The 16988-nt window shown below is 41.1% G+C and overlaps 1 protein-coding gene across 33 annotated transcripts in view; it reads right to left on the reverse strand.

The window, feature by feature from the left end:
* sorbs2b (sorbin and SH3 domain containing 2b) overlaps positions 1 to 16988 on the reverse strand; it is a 344867-nt gene that overhangs the window by 23520 nt on the left and 304359 nt on the right. For 30 of the 33 annotated variants that reach the window (XR_011593121.1, XR_011593098.1, XR_011593119.1 and 27 more), the window contains 6 exons: positions 15299 to 15345; positions 12043 to 12193; positions 11830 to 11958; positions 8314 to 8517; positions 3255 to 4046; positions 2527 to 2712 (listed from right to left, as the gene is read on the reverse strand). Coding sequence is in view for 3 of the 33 variants with exons in the window: in XM_070879157.1 (XP_070735258.1) it covers positions 2527 to 2712; positions 3255 to 4046; positions 8314 to 8517; positions 11830 to 11958; positions 12043 to 12193; positions 15299 to 15345 (1509 nt within the window). In the remaining 30 variants the exon portion in view is untranslated. The remainder of the gene's footprint in view (positions 1 to 2526; positions 2713 to 3254; positions 4047 to 8313; positions 8518 to 11829; positions 11959 to 12042; positions 12194 to 15298; positions 15346 to 16988) is intronic. The other 3 variants (XR_011593091.1, XM_070879270.1, XM_070879257.1) reach the window with 1 other exon arrangement.

A 16988-nucleotide genomic window follows, 5' to 3' on the forward strand; every position in this document is an offset into this window, starting at 1 on the left:
TTAATTTACATCGCCGATTTTAGACCTTCCCTCTCCTTCTCAAGAACTTGACCCCTTTGCTGGGATATGATTCTATGGGTTCTCGTCACTCTCTAGTATCTCACCCAAGTGGCCATTATTCAAGTGCAAACCTGGATAATTAGTCTAAGCATGGCACTTGTCTGTGAGGAACATCATGTCCTCACTTGATGTTCACACACACATTTCCAATGGTGGTCAATGGACAGCGATTGGGAACAGAAAACATGGCTGATTCTACCCACCCTAATCCAGGGGGTTCTGTGATCAATTGTAACAAGCTAGCTGCTGCTCCAGTTGATATCAGCCAACTCATTAGAGAACAGGGATTTAATCTGGGTCTTTACTAGTTAGTATGGCTCAGCTACTCACTGGATAGATTTGCAATACGTTGTCCCCTTTATCATTTACAAAATGCATTCAGATTGAAGTAAGTTTTCCTAAAGTGAGTATCTGGAAAGTGAAAGGATCTTAAAACTGGGGAGAGTTTTCAGTTTATCCAAGGGTACAGATTTCGATTAATGACATTCTTATATTTTACAATTACATATTTATTTTTTGTTCAGATTGCACATTTTGCTGCATTTGCAGCAAACTAAAAACAGCTGCATTTTGTACAAGATACTGTGTGACTTCTATTATTTTTACAATCTATAAGGTTTTTCTTACTATAATGTTGGGGGCAGCACTGCAGTAATCGAGGTGAGGGACCAGGAACCGAAAGAGTTACCCCTCTTTTTGGGTGCCCAGTATCAGCATCTAATACTTTTCAGTTGGATATGACATTTTTAAATCAAAATGAAGTAACAAAACCTCCTCCCCCCAAACTTTAACCCTAAACTTGTGTATTCTCACTGCATCAGTACAACATTTCCTATACCAGCTTGCTGGCTTTATGAGTACTTATTTGGTGCCAATTTGTGCCAAATTATAGACAGCTTTATGCTGTAGTCTCAAGACCAGTTGGATTAAAATTGCCCAAAACTTATTTCGTAAGACTGTTACGGGCAATGAAGAGCTTCATCCCAGCAGTCAAGCCTGATCTGAAACCCAGATTACAGACTTGAGGGGGCAGAGCTTGCTTTCCAGTAACTACAAAAGTAAAAGTACAACATCTAATAACTTGCAAAATCTTTAATTGCATAAAGAAGTTATGCAACAGGAGATACTTGCTGATATTTGAGAGAGAATTCGGAACACTCTTGATGAACGAATAGAATATGATGGCATCAGATTATGAATCAATAAGGATCAGATTATGAATCAATAAGGAGTGTAGGGATGTTTATGGTAGGTACAATGCATAAAGGAATGGTCATTACATGCTTCAGTTTTCACAAAACATGAAAATGAAGTAAACTCTCAAAAGGACAAGTGAGTTGGTAAGATACGTTTGCCCTCATTTAAACAAAAAATTGCAACTTTTTTTTTAGGGGTGGTCCTACATCGCTATCAACTATCTATAGTAACACCAAATGGAAGATAAATGATACTTTTCCCATTTATTACCCAGGGTCTAAATCAACTGAAGGTTCTTCCTTATGATAATTTATTTGAATTTCACCTTTTTTCCTTTCCTAATGGGTCCTTGCTCCGTTGAGAATAGGAGCTGCCCATGTATGGAATCATGAGTGTGTAGCAATGTACTGGCAATGGAGCACACAGTGCCACCAAGTAAGATGCTCATCTTTTTGAGCCTGGCTAAACTATCCACACGAGGTTCTGTCAAGTTTTTGTTTTCTAACCAGACACACAAAAAAGGTTCTGATTTCAGAGACTTCTGTCAAAACAGTAATAGCTTCAGGTTTCTGCAACTGGTTTCTGAATTAGGGTGTAACAACCAAACAATTTAAAAAATATCAGCGTCTTAGTAACTGTCAGCAGTTATGACATTATCAGCTTAGTAGAAGATATCACACCAGAGAGAGTAATATTTCCTTCACATTTATTGAAAACACATACATCTAATCAATAACTCTTGTTAAACTGATGCAGCAGATGCAAGAAATATTCAATATGAGAGGCAAGGAAGCAGTTCATTTATGTTTTACATAAAATGTTTATTTCTTTATACTTTCTGTTTTGTACTATTTTGATTACTTAAATTCCTCAGAGCTCCTCACTGCCAATTACATTTATTTTTGTGGAAATGTATCTTTGAATCTATTTTTATCTTCTTTTCAAATATTCTATCGCCCTCCAATATACTCTTTAGGAGGGAAAGGCGGGGGGGGCGTAAATAGTCTGGTGGAGACGCCCTAAACAATTTTTCTTTATTCCTGCTGGAAGTAGCCCAACCTTTGCTTGCAAATGCCCAGAACAGTGTGACAAAATGTATCTACACCTCTCCACGGTGCGATACTTGGGTCACTATTGGCCCCTAACTTTATAAACTGTTTACCAACTCACGAGCCCAAATAAAAACTTAGTAAGCACAACATTTTGGTGTTTACACCATTCACTTCTAATCAATTTGTGTTCCTTTGCTCTTGATGTTATCCAAGTTACCTTCAACTTTGGAGACCTAGTTTCCTGACTGGAAGATGATTTGGTGCAGAATGTGGGTCTCTGAGGGAGTTGTGGAGGTGAAGAAAAAGGTATAGAGGGGGAGATCTTTGGCAGTGGGGATGAATATGCAGCAGGCAAATGTGAGGGAGGAGAAGCAATAGTTTTGTCAGTTCCAGATGTTACAGTCTGTATATATAAAGAAAGAAGAGTTGAAACAGAAAAAAACCCAACAAAATGACTAACCACGGCAAGTTATTTTCAAACTAAAAATGATGCACGATTTTTATTTATTATTTACTGGAACTAAAACTGGCTTTCCATTGTATTTTATCAAACACATGCATCTATTTTATTATATTTCAGCAATTTCATTTTTACAGCAGTCAACATAAAAACCATGCAATCCTACGTAGATAGCAGGTGTTAGAATATTCTCCTAACTGGTTATTAGCACACACCATTCACCATCTTTAGAAACAATATGGGCATTCATTTATCTCCATTCTCCTTAAATGAAGTCAACATTTGCATGCCACTTCTGAGACAGTGTCAACTTTTAAAAATATTTTAAAGCTACCTTCATATATAAGTTAAACACACCAGAATTTTTTTTTTATTTATTTATTTTTTTTTACACATTTTGTCCAGCAATGCATTAAGTAATTGTCTAAATTTAGTAAACTAAAAAGCTATTTTTAGAACTAGTTTTTGCTACACTGTATTTGTACCTCAATATCAACATTCGTTTCCTTCTGAACTTCATCAGACATAACTGGTTTCTCTCTATTTGTCACTGGTGCCTTACAGACCTCACTAGGATCTTCCTCTATAAAGAGTTTTGTAGGTTCCTTGGTTACATCCGGACTATGTCCATGGAAACGTGTGTGCTTAATTCCATCACTCTTTGACTGGCTTCCTTGAATGATTGACACCAATTCTTCACAGAGCTCCTCTTCCTGCTCATCCCTGACCTGCAGGAATTTCTTTGGAGAGCTACTGTCAGATGGTTCTGTAATAACTAAAGAAACCTCTGTAGCGTCGGGTGTTTTCCCATTGATAGAGGAAAAGGTTTTGAATTTCTCAGGGGCATCCTGAAGTCTGTCTGCTCCCTGCATTATGTTAGTGTCATATCTATGTGGTATAATGTGAAATGAAAAAATGGGTGAATGCGAGGCAGCATTAGACAATGGATAGTGCAAACCTTCAGGTGAGCTAGGAAGGTTCTTTGAAGATGTGACTGGAATGAAATGACTCCATTTTTCACAGGTAGCAGTATTTGTTGAGGGGGTTGGATCAGATTGATAGGAGGTGACTGCCAAAGTAGTTAGTGTAACTAAATCAGACAACAGACGGTCAGGAAAAGGAGGAGGTGTAGGGGCTGGGGAGTTGACAGGGGACAGCCCAACAGTCAGTGATATCCATTCATTGGTGATTGCCTTGACTGCAGATTTATTTGGACAGGGTGAATGATGATGTCCGAGAACAGGGGATGCTGCATTGAGCCTTCGACAAGAAGCCAACTTAGAGAGGGAACAGGAAAAATGTAGAAAACAAAGTTAAAAAGAACAGAAAACAGTGGCAATGGAAGCAGTTTTCAATGACAAAGTTATAAGGTTACTAACAAACACTAACTCAAGTCACCGAAGAGGATATTGCTGCAGTTCATCAATTAGTTCAGTTACGGTACTGGTTACGTATAAAATGCCCGTCCATGAAAACCCAATTTTCACAACTTGCCAGCGGTATATTGATGTAGGAAGTACAAATTGGACACGAGTGCAGAACAAGCAGCACTTTCACAGCATGATGTATGCATTATCGGTTGACTGTACATTTGGCTCAAGTTGCCTGCATCTTCAAAGCACTAAACTTGCTTTGCTCAATAAAAGTTTCTAATAAAATGCAACGATATGTTCAGCTGATGCTTTATTCATTTGGTGAGAGATCATTTCCAGTGGGTAAGACAATGAAATGCTCGCTATTTCAAAGGAGAAAGCTTCACTTGCTCTAGGCATCGTACCTGGATGAAAAATCTATGATATGTTAGCCCATAATATGAAGCAAATATTTTAACTGATGCACCACTACTGATGCAGTTTCAATGTATTTTTTATAAGACAGTAATTACAGTGCAGCCTGCGATATGCATGCAATTGAAAACTTGGATCTAACATGACTTACAATAGTAATGTCTAGACCAGTTAAAAAAGTAAAAAAGGAAATGAGACATGGGAAAAACAAACTTAAATACAAGACTACATATGGATGAGACCACAACTGAAGACTATTAAAATGCAATTCATTAATATGCTAGGTGTGCCAAGCATTATTTCTGCACATACTTGCTCACAACTCCCAAGGTTTTGATGTCCCTAAATGCACACAACAACAACTTGCATTTATATAGCGTCTTTAACGCAGTGAAACGTCCGAAGGCGCTTTACAGGAGTATTGAGAGATAAAAAATTTGATGCCGAGCCGCATTAGTAGAAATTAACCAAAGTAACCAAAAGCTTGGTCAAAGAGGTATGTTTTAAGAAGCGTGTTGAAGGAGGTGAGGGAGGCAGAGAGGCAGAGAGATATAGGCGGAGAGGTTTAGGCAGGGATTTGCAGAGCTTAGGCCTAGGCAACAGTGGGTTGAGCGATTATAATCAGGGATGCTCAAAAGGGCAGAATTAGGGGAGCACAGACATCTCGGGAGGTTGTGGGGCTGGAGGAGATTACAGGGATAGGGAGGGGCAAGGCCATGGAGGGATTTGAAAATAAGGATAAGAATTTTGAAATCGAGGCGCTGCTTAACCAGAAGCAAATGTAGGTCAGTCAGTGAGCAGGACTTGGTGAGAGTTAGGACATGGGCAACCGAGTTTTGGATCATCTCTAGTTTATGTAGGGTAGAACGTTGGAGGCCAGCCAGGAATGGGAGGCACATCTACAATTATAGAGAAGATTACACTACACATTTTTATTTTTTAAAAATTTTTTTTAACATTTCAAATTTCTATTGCACATTCTATGGCCATGAATCAAACAATTTTTGAGCTTTCTTACTAAAGAGCTTGCGGTAGAGCCTCTGCTTTGAGCACAATCGGGAAATTATGTCCAAGGTGCGCTTGAAATTGCGCTGGTTAGGTTACAGTTCAAATTTCCGCTAAGATTTAATTGCATAATCCAGTAACGTCCCCACAACTGGTTCAAGCTGGCAGGTCTGTGTTTCTCCCTCAGTCCCTTAAATATTGGAGTGACATTTGCAATCCAAAAGTACAATTCTTGAATCTGGAGAGCTTTGGAAAATTATAGTTAATCCATCTACAATTTCCTCACCTACTTATGAACATTACCTCATTTGTTGAGCATGGTTGCTTAACTACACAAGTGGAGCCTTTGGCTTTAAGGGGCATGCACTGGTTTTGTATCGTAGTAAAATGCTTCTTTGAATGCTTCCTACGGTTTGTATGTTTATCCGTTAACAGTTCACCCCAGTTTACTGTGGTTCACTTATTTCTCATCCTCTTTGAAGTTTGCTAAAGAGCAGGGGAGTTATCACCAGAGCCCTAAGCTGTGGAATTCCCTCCCTAAACCTCCCCGCCTCTGTACCTTTCTCTCCTCCTTTAAGGTGCTCCTTAAAACCGAGCTGTTTACTAAGCTTGTGGTCACCTGTCCTAATATCTCCTTATGTGACCGGTGTCAAATTTTGTTTGATAATCGCCCCTGTGAAGCACCTTGGGATGTTTTACTATGTTACAGGTGCTATATAACTGAAAGTTGTTGTTATAGGTGGAAGGCTGCCAACATCCTATTTGTCTATTTCTAACGGATTTCCATTTCTATGGAGTTATAATAAATACCCTGCTTATCCTAATCACGACTTCTTTCTACTTAGCTAAGTAGACATGCATCAAAGGTCCGTAAAGAAAGACTTGCATTTATATGGCGCCTTTCATGACCACCGCATGTTCCAAAGCGCTTTACAGCCAGTGAAGTACTTTTGAAGTGTAGTCACTGTTGTAATGTAGGAAACGCTGCAGCCAATTTGTGTACAGCAAGCTCCCCCAAACAGCAATGTGATAATGACCAGATAATCTGTTTTAGTTATGTTGATTGAGGGACAAATATTGTCCAGGACACTGGGGAGAACTCCCTTGTTCTATTGTGCATCTTTTCTTGTGGCTCAGCATGAGGAAGGGCAGTGGCAGATTTGCCAGTGTCAGTGGGAGTAACCCAGAGTGACTGCGATAAATGTGTGTGTTTTTTTTTCTTTCATGAAGAGAAAGACACTGGGAACTATCTCACAGGGTTTAGGTAAGGAGAGGTCAGAGAACAGAATGACAAAGAATTTTAGGAGTATAATTATGCTGATGGATGCATTCGTGTCTTACGATGTCAAAAGCAATATGTAATTTTTTAAATGTTGCTACAATTTTTGTGCTCATTAAATAGGTTAATAGTGAGGAATTGATCATTTTCTACTTTTCTGAGTCACTGTCAACATTTAAAGCATAAAAGTCAGGTTTAGCATAGGTCAGAATCAGAAAAATCCCACTTCACTTTTCACACCATGACTCTAACCTCCGAAAAATTCCCTCTCTAATGTATCAAGATGACAATACAGCTTGCCACACAAATCCTCCTCGTGGACTGTCTGAGGGAGGCTAACTTGCTGGTGCCAAATTATAGGCAGTTTTATGTCACTGAGAATTCCAGTTAGAGCCATGTGACCAGTGCAAGGAGACTTTTCATTCCATTGAGTTAAATTGGATTAAATCCAGTTCCAGGTAAAATAATAGGGTTCTAATCCAATGGGACAAGTGCCATCAAAATAGCTTGGAAAAGCAAAACTAAATCAGCTCCACAAGAGATTTTTCCGAAGTGAGTCGGTTTACCTTAACAACTAGACGAAGCAAATTTATAAGATTCATTGCTACTTTAAGCCTTAAGTAGCCTTGAAAATCGCAGAATGTGAATGATAACCAGGGGGCATAGATTTAAAGTAATTGGTAGAAGAATTAGAGGGGAGTTGAGGGATACCTTTTTCACCCAGAGGGTAGTAGAGGTCTGGAACTCACTGCCTGAAAGGGTGGTAAATGCAGAAATCCTCACCACATTTTAACAAGTAATGAAAACAGAAAATGCCGGAAACACTCAGCAGGTCCGGCAGCAACTGTGGAGAAAGAAACAGAGTTAACGTTTCAGACTCTGTTTCTCTCTCACAGATGTTGCCAGATCTGCTGAGTGTTTCCAGCATTTTCTGTTTTTATTTCAGATTTCCAGCATCTGCAGTATTTTGCTTTTACATTTAAAAAGTACTTGGTTATGTACTTGAAGTGCCGTAACCTGCAAGGCTATGGACCAAAAGCCGGAAAGTGGGAGTAGGTTGGGTAACTTTTTTTCGACCGGCCGAATGGCCTCCCTGTGAGCCGTACATTTCAATGCTTCTATGACAGCACATTGTTCGCACAACATAATTTCAAGGCCAATTTTCTCAAACTCGTACTGAAATCAAAATGTAGATTATATTTAAATGCACATGATGTATGAAAAATTACATACTGCTTATCTTCATCAATCAGATTTCTTTGTATAAATACACATAAATAAAAGAATAATAAAAGATTCAGAGTTCTAACTTTCTTCCTCCCACAACGTTCTTGGCTCCTGTGTTTCCACTCCATTATCTCCTGAGACTGTAACTATAGCAGGTCAGTAAAAAGGAAAACCCAAACTATGTTTACGTAAACTTTGTTTACAATTATCAAGATAGAATGCTCAGTAATACACAGGTCTGCCTACCTTTGTAGATCCCAAGCAGTGGATCCGATCACTGGAAAAGCTCAGAGGCATAGGATGGCTGGGGTAGTCTGCTGTATTCTTAACTTGAAGTTTCTTGAGTACATCCACGTAAGTAATTGGGAAGATACCTTGACGATTTGTTCCGGGGATCCTTCCTTCATACCAGTTCTGATCTACCCGCCTGACAAGGATGACTCTTTCACCCTGAGGAGATCAGATATTTCAGCTGTGCACCCATCAACACACATATTCTACCATAGCATAAACTCGGAGATACTTGGCTACAGTGGGATACAAGTCGGAGATTCATGAGAACAAATTAAGGCAAATCTGAGCCTATGTTCATCCTCCACTTTTGTTAATCTTTTTGATTTCAAAATGGCCAATTATACAGAAAGCTTTGATAGCTTTAAGTTCATATTCTCTAATTACTTGTTCATTCCAGTTGATCTGTAAAACCATATTTAAGACAAGTAATTTTACTGATCCTAAAATTCATCTCAATAATTGGACTCTACACTACACTGTGTTGAAGGGGGACAGATCATCTCAGTCCTTTTTTCAAAGCACTGCCCAAATATCTATGTGAAAAAAAGAATTCTTGCCCAAAAAGAGAGCAACCATTTTGGGCCTCCTTATCTTCACGGCCAATCTGGTGCTACTAATGGGGATGAACATCATGTATCCCCACCGCAAAGCCATTTGCTATCGGACAGGCACAACTCTTGATAGGGCTGTTTACCATACTAAAAGAGAGATTAGAAAGATATATATGTCCTTCCACAAGCATCCATCGGGTCAAGGCTGTGTGCACATTACTGCTAGCCTAGCAGGGACTGGAAAGATGGAAACCCACCAGGGCAGATAACTCCACCTTAGGCACACCTATCCTGACCAGCCCACCAGGAATCAGATATACACATACACAGTGCAATATTGCATATACCTGCTAGTGATGCAAACTTGACAGCAGAAATTGAAAATCCAAAAATCTGGGCCAGAATTTGCACTGGATATGGCAGCATACTCAGAAAGTACGCTGTGATACCACAGGTGAAATGGACAGCAAGTTGTATGCGCTAAATCCCAAACTTGCATTGTGTCAAGTTCCGACTTAACAGATGATCTTCACCGATGGGGAAATTCTAATTGCTGGCATGGAGTCGGGCTAATTGCCCACCAACTGCCCAGCAATTACGCCGGAAAATTTTACGGCTGGTGCATACAAATCAAAGCCATTTTAAAAGCTATATGAGGCCGGAAATTGAAGCATTTTAGGACTGGGCCCATGAAAAGTCTTCACTGTGCGTGAAAAGTTCGGAGGGAGCAGTTGCTATATTGAGATTTTTTTTTGCATCTACATGGAGCATTGGCTTTAAAAATACGTTCAGAAAGAGGAGGAAAGGAAAGAAAATAAAACCCTCATTACTAGAGCCTTCCGGGATTTAATGCGCATAAACATGTTCTAAATAATGAGAGCCCTCTTCTGTTTGCTGATTGGTGCAGCGGCCCACGTGCTCCCAGGTACACTGCTGTACACGGTGCGCCCCTGGGATCCGTGGGCCGCTATGCTGCACTGCGCTGCGTCTGAGAGGAACTTGTCGTTTAGGGCCTCGCAACATTTGGTTCGGATGCTGGTGGAATCTTGAATGACGCCGCCGACTGCAAAATCCAGGCCATTCTATTCATTGGTTCCCATGGGAATTAGAACCTTTCGCCACTGGACTCCCAGCTCCGACATAAGAATTTATTTCTCTCACTGCTCTCTCATTCCCCCCCAAAAGTTTTGTTTCTGCCCATTTATTGCAAGGGGGATGGAGTATAAAAGCAGAGAAGTCTGCTACAACTGTACAGGGTATTGATGAGGCCACACCTGGAGTACTGCATGCAGTTTTGGTTTCCATATTTAAGGAAGGATATACTTGCATTGGAGGCTGTTCAGAGAAGGTTCACGAGGTTGATTGCTGAGATGAGGGGATTAACTTATGAAGATAGGTTGAGTAGGTTGGGCCTATACTCATTGGAGTTTAGAAAAATGAGGTGTGATTTTATTGAAACTATAAGATAATGAGGGGACTCAACAAGGTGGATGCAGAGAGGATATTTCCACTCCTAGGGGAAACTAAAACTAGGGGATGATGGGCTCAATTTTCCCCAGTGATTTGCAATGTTTTTTTGGAGCAGGCTGCTCTTTTTGGCCTAAGTTGAAAAACCACAGTTTCCCCAATCAATGTGCACCAATGCAACTCAGTTACGATTTTTTTAGGGCAGTTTTTTTTTCAGCCAAAGGGGGCGTAACCTGCCACCCGTGCCACTTCTGGCCATTTAGGGAATTTTGGCCAACTGAGAATTACTCCAGTTGTGCTTAGGCCAGTGTATGTGACCGCTGCAGAAAAACTTTCCCTAGAGTTAAGGAAATTGGCGCAGCAAATGCCTAGACAAACACACACACAAAAAAAGAGAGAAAGAGAAAGAGAGAGAGAGAGAGAGAGAGAGAAAGAGAGAGAAAGACACGAGAATGAGACTGGACCGGCAAGCCCTTCAGGTAGGCTTGGAGGTAAGTTGCTGCTATATGTTTTTCAATTCTTTTAATGTGTTGCGATTCACTTTGCAGCCTCAGCTCACATTGTCTCCCTGGTTACCATGGCAGCCCGATCTTTTTGGCGCAGATCAAGGTCGGGTTACGCCACGCCAAAATGAAGAAATCCAACGGGGAAACTTAAAATATTTTTTTCTTAGTCTCCCCAAAAAATCAGGCATAACTCTTCAAGTACGCCAAAAAAATGCTTTGGGGAAAATTGAGCCCATAGTCTTAGAATAAGGGGACGCCCATTTAAAACTGTTATGAGGAGGAATTTCTTCTCTCTGAGGGTTATAAATCTATGGAATTCTCTGCCCCAGAGAGCTGTGGGGGCTGGGTCATTGAATATATTTAAGGCGGAGAGAGACAGATTTTTGAGCGATAAGGGAGTAAAGGGTTATGGGGAGCGGGCAGGGAAGTGGAACTGAGTCCATGATCAGATCAGCCATGATCTTATTGAATGGCGGAGCAGGCTCGAGGGGCCAAATGGCCTACTCCTGCTCCTATTTCTTATGTGCTTATGTTCTTATTTCTTGCAGAGCAATTTACAAGGCGGCAACTGGCATTCAACTTGACCACAGAGAAACGTGCAAGACAATGCTCGAGAGAAAAATACCTGTTCCAGTTTTTCTCTGGGCAAACTGGCACCTTTGATATATTGTTCAACCAGTTACACGAATACATTCGAGCTGGCATCAGGAGCAAAGCAATAGTTCTTATCAATCATAGATGCCTCCAATTGATGGTAAGAATCTTGAACAACAGGGTTCTAAAATCAGTTTTCAGATGGAAAACTGCAACACACAGAAGAAAAAAGGGGGCAGGGAGAGTAGCGGACAAACTTCCGTTAGCAGAGACAGCTACCCATCCTGCCAGTCGGCTCTGAAAGGAGCAATGCACCTTGAGGAGCCAAGAGTTGAGGTATCCAAAGTTACCTTTTTTAGTGATAGTTCCACATTGGTATCTGCATTAAAGTTATATTTTGCAATAGCTTCCCCAAACTCTCTGGCCTCTGCTGGCGGTGGTGGCCTTGCTGGCTGTGCCTTTTCTGTCGGCGGCAGCTTCTGCAAAAAATAAATACACTTCCATCACCAATCAATAATATGGTTACAAGAAATGCAATATGAACAGAGGTTAGCATAACGTACCAAAACAACTCGTGCAGCAGGTAGAAAGTTACAGACCTCAACATATGAAATGGGAAATATGCCAACTGTCCCATGGTGTTCACCTTCGAACCAATTTTGATCGATTTGTCTAATAATGTAGACAATGCTCCCTTTCTTGAATGGTAATTCCCTGTAGGAAAATAATGTTTTTAATATACATATCATTCTGATCACAAATTATACTACAATAGAATGGCATAAAGCCTCCTAAACAATTTTCTGTGCATTTTTTAAATAATATTTTATCATTCAGCTTGTGGTTAAAACCTATTATCGCAGTAGTATCTGCAGTGGTCTGTGAAATAGTAACATGGGCCTGGAATTTGTGGTCAGCTGACGATGAACTGCTCGCCGTCATTCTGCCTTTGAAACTGACCGCAATTTTGGGATTTGACACAGGTGCATGCGGAAATCCTGAAGTTGCGGTCTGTCATTCACTGCTCCAACAGAGGCTGCGCTGTGCTCCCTCTCTCTTCCCTCAGAGTCGGCAATCAGTGTAATCTCTCAAATCAGGGAAACATTGGCTCTTCCACAGTAATATCGCTATTAAATTCCCGACTAAAAGTTAGACCCAAAGGGATTTGGCGTAACTGGGGTTTTAACAGCGTATTGACTACTAAACAAAGGTTATGGCCTTGAAAAACTCATTTTCATTTTGTGCGGCATCAAGTTTATCTATTTTAATAAAAATTAAAACTTAAGAAACTTTAAAAATAATTTTGGCTTTTTCCTACATGAGAGAAAGAAAGACTTGCATTTATATAGTGCCTTTCATGATGTCTCAAAGTGCTTTACAACCAATAAAGCACTTTTTGGAGTGTAGTCACTGTTGTAACGTGGGAAACGTGGCAGCCAATTTTTGCATAGCAAGCTCCCACAAACAGTAATGTGATAATGACCAGATAAACTGTTTTTGATCTGTTGATTGAGGGATAAATATTGGCCAGGCTACTGGGGATAACCCCCCTGCTCTTCTTCGAAATGGGATCTTTTACGTCCACCTGAGAGAGCAGACGGAGCTTCAGTTTAACATCCGAAAGGTAGCACCTCAGACAGTGCAGCGCTCCCTCAGCACTGCATTGGAGTGTCAACCGAGATTCATGGGCTCAAGTCCACAGCTGACACTCTAATTTAGAATTTTAAGAGCTTACTCACTTCCTTGTTCGCGGTCTGTGAAAATTCTGCATTTAGATTGGCTGCTTAGACAGCTTGTTGATATCCCAGCAGCTTGCACTAGGGGATCCCCACTAAACTCCATTGACTTGAGTTCGGCATTGGAAAACCTGAACTTCTCGACACAGAGATTGCGAGATTTGTGTGTGAAACTTACGTTGGGGCCAGCGACGAATGCCTTTGCTTCGTTACTAACCGCAAATTCCAGGCCAGGACTTTTGGGGGGTGGGGGGCAATAGTGCCACTGGATTTTTCACATCCACCCGAGAGAGCAGCTAGGACCTCAGTTTGTCAGAAAGACAGCATCTCTGACAGTGCAGCAATCCCTCAATACTGCACTGACGTGTCAACCTTTGTAATGAAGCTATGAACCCACAACCTTCTGACTCAGAAACAAGTGTTACCATTGAGCCAAGGCTGACACCCAGTGCCCTGTTTAGTACAGAAACAGGCCAAGCTACCAAGTTTGCTGACTTGCTTAAGTAATTTCCAATAACACTGTCGGCCTGGTGCATAAATTTAGTATCAAGCATTATATGTCTCTGGTTATCTTCATGCTTTTCGAACATGAGTATCGAGAGCAGTGGTTTCCAAATTCTTAATCCCAAGCAACCATAAACTTTTCCTTTGACTCGTGCTCAGGAACCCCTGCAAATACCGATACTCTCTTTGGGATCCCCCTCTCCTAACTTCTAAAAGTCAGCGTCAGCTACCCAAAGAAAAACAGAGCTATCATTGCTGGTAGAGTTATTAGTATGCAGCAATAGAAATGCTGGAAAATACAGAATGCAGCATTCACAAGACACTGGGCCCAAGTTTCCACATGATTTGCGCCTGATTTTTTTTAGGAGCAACTGGTGGAGAACGGACTATCTTAGAAATCGCAATTCTCCACATTTTTTTAGTCAGGTAGAACAGTTCTACTTTGGAACAGAATTTTTTTCTTCAAAAAGGGGCGTGTCCAGCCACTGACGCCTGATTTCAAAGTTTCCACAGTGAAAACGTACTCCAAACTAACTTAGAATGGAGCAAGTGAAGATTTTTGTAGAACTGAAAAAACCTGTTCTACACATTAAAAAATCAGGCGCAGGTTACAAATTAGGCGTCCAGAACGAGGTGGGGGGGGAGGGGGGGGGGTGAAGGGAACTCATTAAATTCTACAATCAATCCTTATTTATACTTCTACAAATATTATACAAATAAATCCAACCTGAATAAACATTTATAAGCAAAGAAAAGATTAAATAAACCATCTTCCTACCTGTGTGAAAGTGCTTCAGCCATCGTTCGAAGGAAACCGCCGTTTGTTGTCGCGCAGGGGAGGGAGGGGAAGGAGACGGCGGCTTGTTGCCGTGGAGGGAGGGGAGGGAGGGGAAGGAGACAGCGGCTTGTTGCCGCGCAGGGGAGGGAGGGGAAGGAGACAGCGGTTTGTTGCCACGCAGGGGAGGGAGGGGAAGGAGACAGCCGTTTGTTGCTGCGGAGGGGAGGGAGGGGAAGGAGACAGTGAGAAGGGAAGCCTCAGTGCTGATGGCAATGTGGTTTTATTAAAAAATGTTCAAAAATTCAACAGCTACAAAGAACTACAAAAATGGCCGAGTGCCAATGTTTTTTTTCCACACGGAGCATGCGCGAATGCTCCAACGCGCACGCGCAGCGTAGCCGGCAGGAAAAAAAACTAATTTAAATAGTACCCGCCCCCTCCCACTTACAAAATCGGCTCGAGTGTAGGCTCCGCCCCCCTGGGCACCGTGCCAAACAGACAAGGAGCTGCAAAGCGCTCGAGAATAGCGCGTTTTTTTTCTGACGCCGTTTTAGGCGTGAAAAACGGGCGCCCAGCTCGGAGGGGCGCCCGTTTTTTATCCTGTGGAAACTTGGGCCCACTGTGTTGATGGTATACTACATATCAGCTTCTAGATGGACAGACAATTGATGATCTTGTAGCAACCCCCCACCCTAGGGATCTACTCGCAGAGCCCTTGAGAATTTTAGGGTCCAAGTTTGAAAACCTATGATTTACAGAATAAAAAAAAATAGTACCAGTAAATACGTCAACAATACTTACTTTGCTGTTTGAGCCTTAAAATCATAAATTGCTTTAGCTGGCTGTCTCTGAAAAGAGAAAATAAGTTTCAGAATTGATAAATACTGAAGTACAGGGGCAAATATACTGACGAGCATTTGTTTTGTAAGATCTATGCCACTAACGTGATGACGCTGGTATATTCGCATAATGTTTTTTTTTAAATTGAGTTTTAAAAACGTGACCTGAACTCAGACATAAATGTAAAGTTCTGGGTTTGTACAAAAGCAGTTGGATCCTATTAGTTCACTTGGCCCAAATCCTGCACTGCCCGGCTGATGGTAAGCTTTGACTGGATGACTCATGCCAGTCTATTTCGTTTTTTTATTCACGTGCAGACACAAGCTAGGCTCTTCAGAACTCAATTTAATTTTAAATCTGAGTGTAACACCCCCCATGTATTTTCAAAATAAATAGAAAAAAATTAATTAGTTTTTAATCCTTTTGAATATAAGCACAATCATTAAAATGTTGTGCAATAAAGATACAGCTAAAATTCTGAACTTGTAACTATTGATCAGATATCCCATTATATTCTATATACAAAAAAAACCTAAAGCATTAATTGGAAAAATGCCTTATTACCAATGTTCCCTCTAAATTGTCTTTGTTATTTATTTCAACATGCGGTTCCTTTAAAATTCTGCGCATGTGCGGTGTTTCAAATGGAAAAGCTTGTGAGCAGCCTGCATGATACCTTGCAGATTACAGAGCGTCCACACATGTGCACAGCCTAGAGGCAACATTGCTTATAAACATTTACAAATACCCATCAAGTAGAAAATTTGATTTCAGAATTTATTAGCAGAAAGTACATTACATGACTTGCAAAGCACAGTAATTCTCTCCAAGCCATAAGTTATGGATTTTTGGATACTTTATAGAAACATAGAAAATAGGTGCAGGAGTAGGCCATTCGGCCCTTCGAGCCTGCACCACCATTCAATATGACCATGGCTGATCATGCAACTTCAGTACCCCACACCTGCTTTCTCTCCATACCCCTTTGATCCTTTTAGCCGTAAGGGCCACATCTAACTCCCTTTTGAATATATCCAACGAACTGGACTCAACAACCTTCTGTGGTAGAGAATTCCACAGGTTCACAATTCTCTGGGTGAAAAACTTTCTCCTCATCTCGGTCCTAGATGGCTTATCCCTTATCCTTAGACTATGACCCCTGGTTCTGGACTTCCCCAACAGCGGGAACATTCTTCCTGCATCTAACCTGTCCAATCCCGTCAGAATTTTATATGTTTCTATGAGACCCCCTCTCATTCTTCGAAATTCCAGTGATTATAAATCTAGTCGATCCAGTCTTTCTTCATAGGTCAGTCCTGCCAACCCGGGAATCAATCTGGTGAACCTTCGCTGCACTCCCTCAATAGCAAGAATGTCCTTCCTCAGATTAGGAGACCAAAACTGCACATAATACTCAAGGTGTGGTCTCACCAAGGCCCTGTACAACTGCAGCAAGACCTCCCTGCTCCTATACTCAAATCCTCTCACTATGAAGGCCAACATGCCATTTGCTTTCTTTATTGCCTGCTGTACCTGCATGCCTACTTTCAATAACTGATGTACCATGACACCCAGGTCTCATTGCACCTCCCCTTTTACTAATCTGTCACCAATCAGATAATAATCTGCCTTCCTGTTTTTGCTACCAAAG

This window comes from Pristiophorus japonicus, chromosome 1 (assembly GCF_044704955.1).
Source record: "Pristiophorus japonicus isolate sPriJap1 chromosome 1, sPriJap1.hap1, whole genome shotgun sequence".
In the NCBI taxonomy this organism is placed as follows: Eukaryota; Metazoa; Chordata; class Chondrichthyes; family Pristiophoridae; genus Pristiophorus; species Pristiophorus japonicus.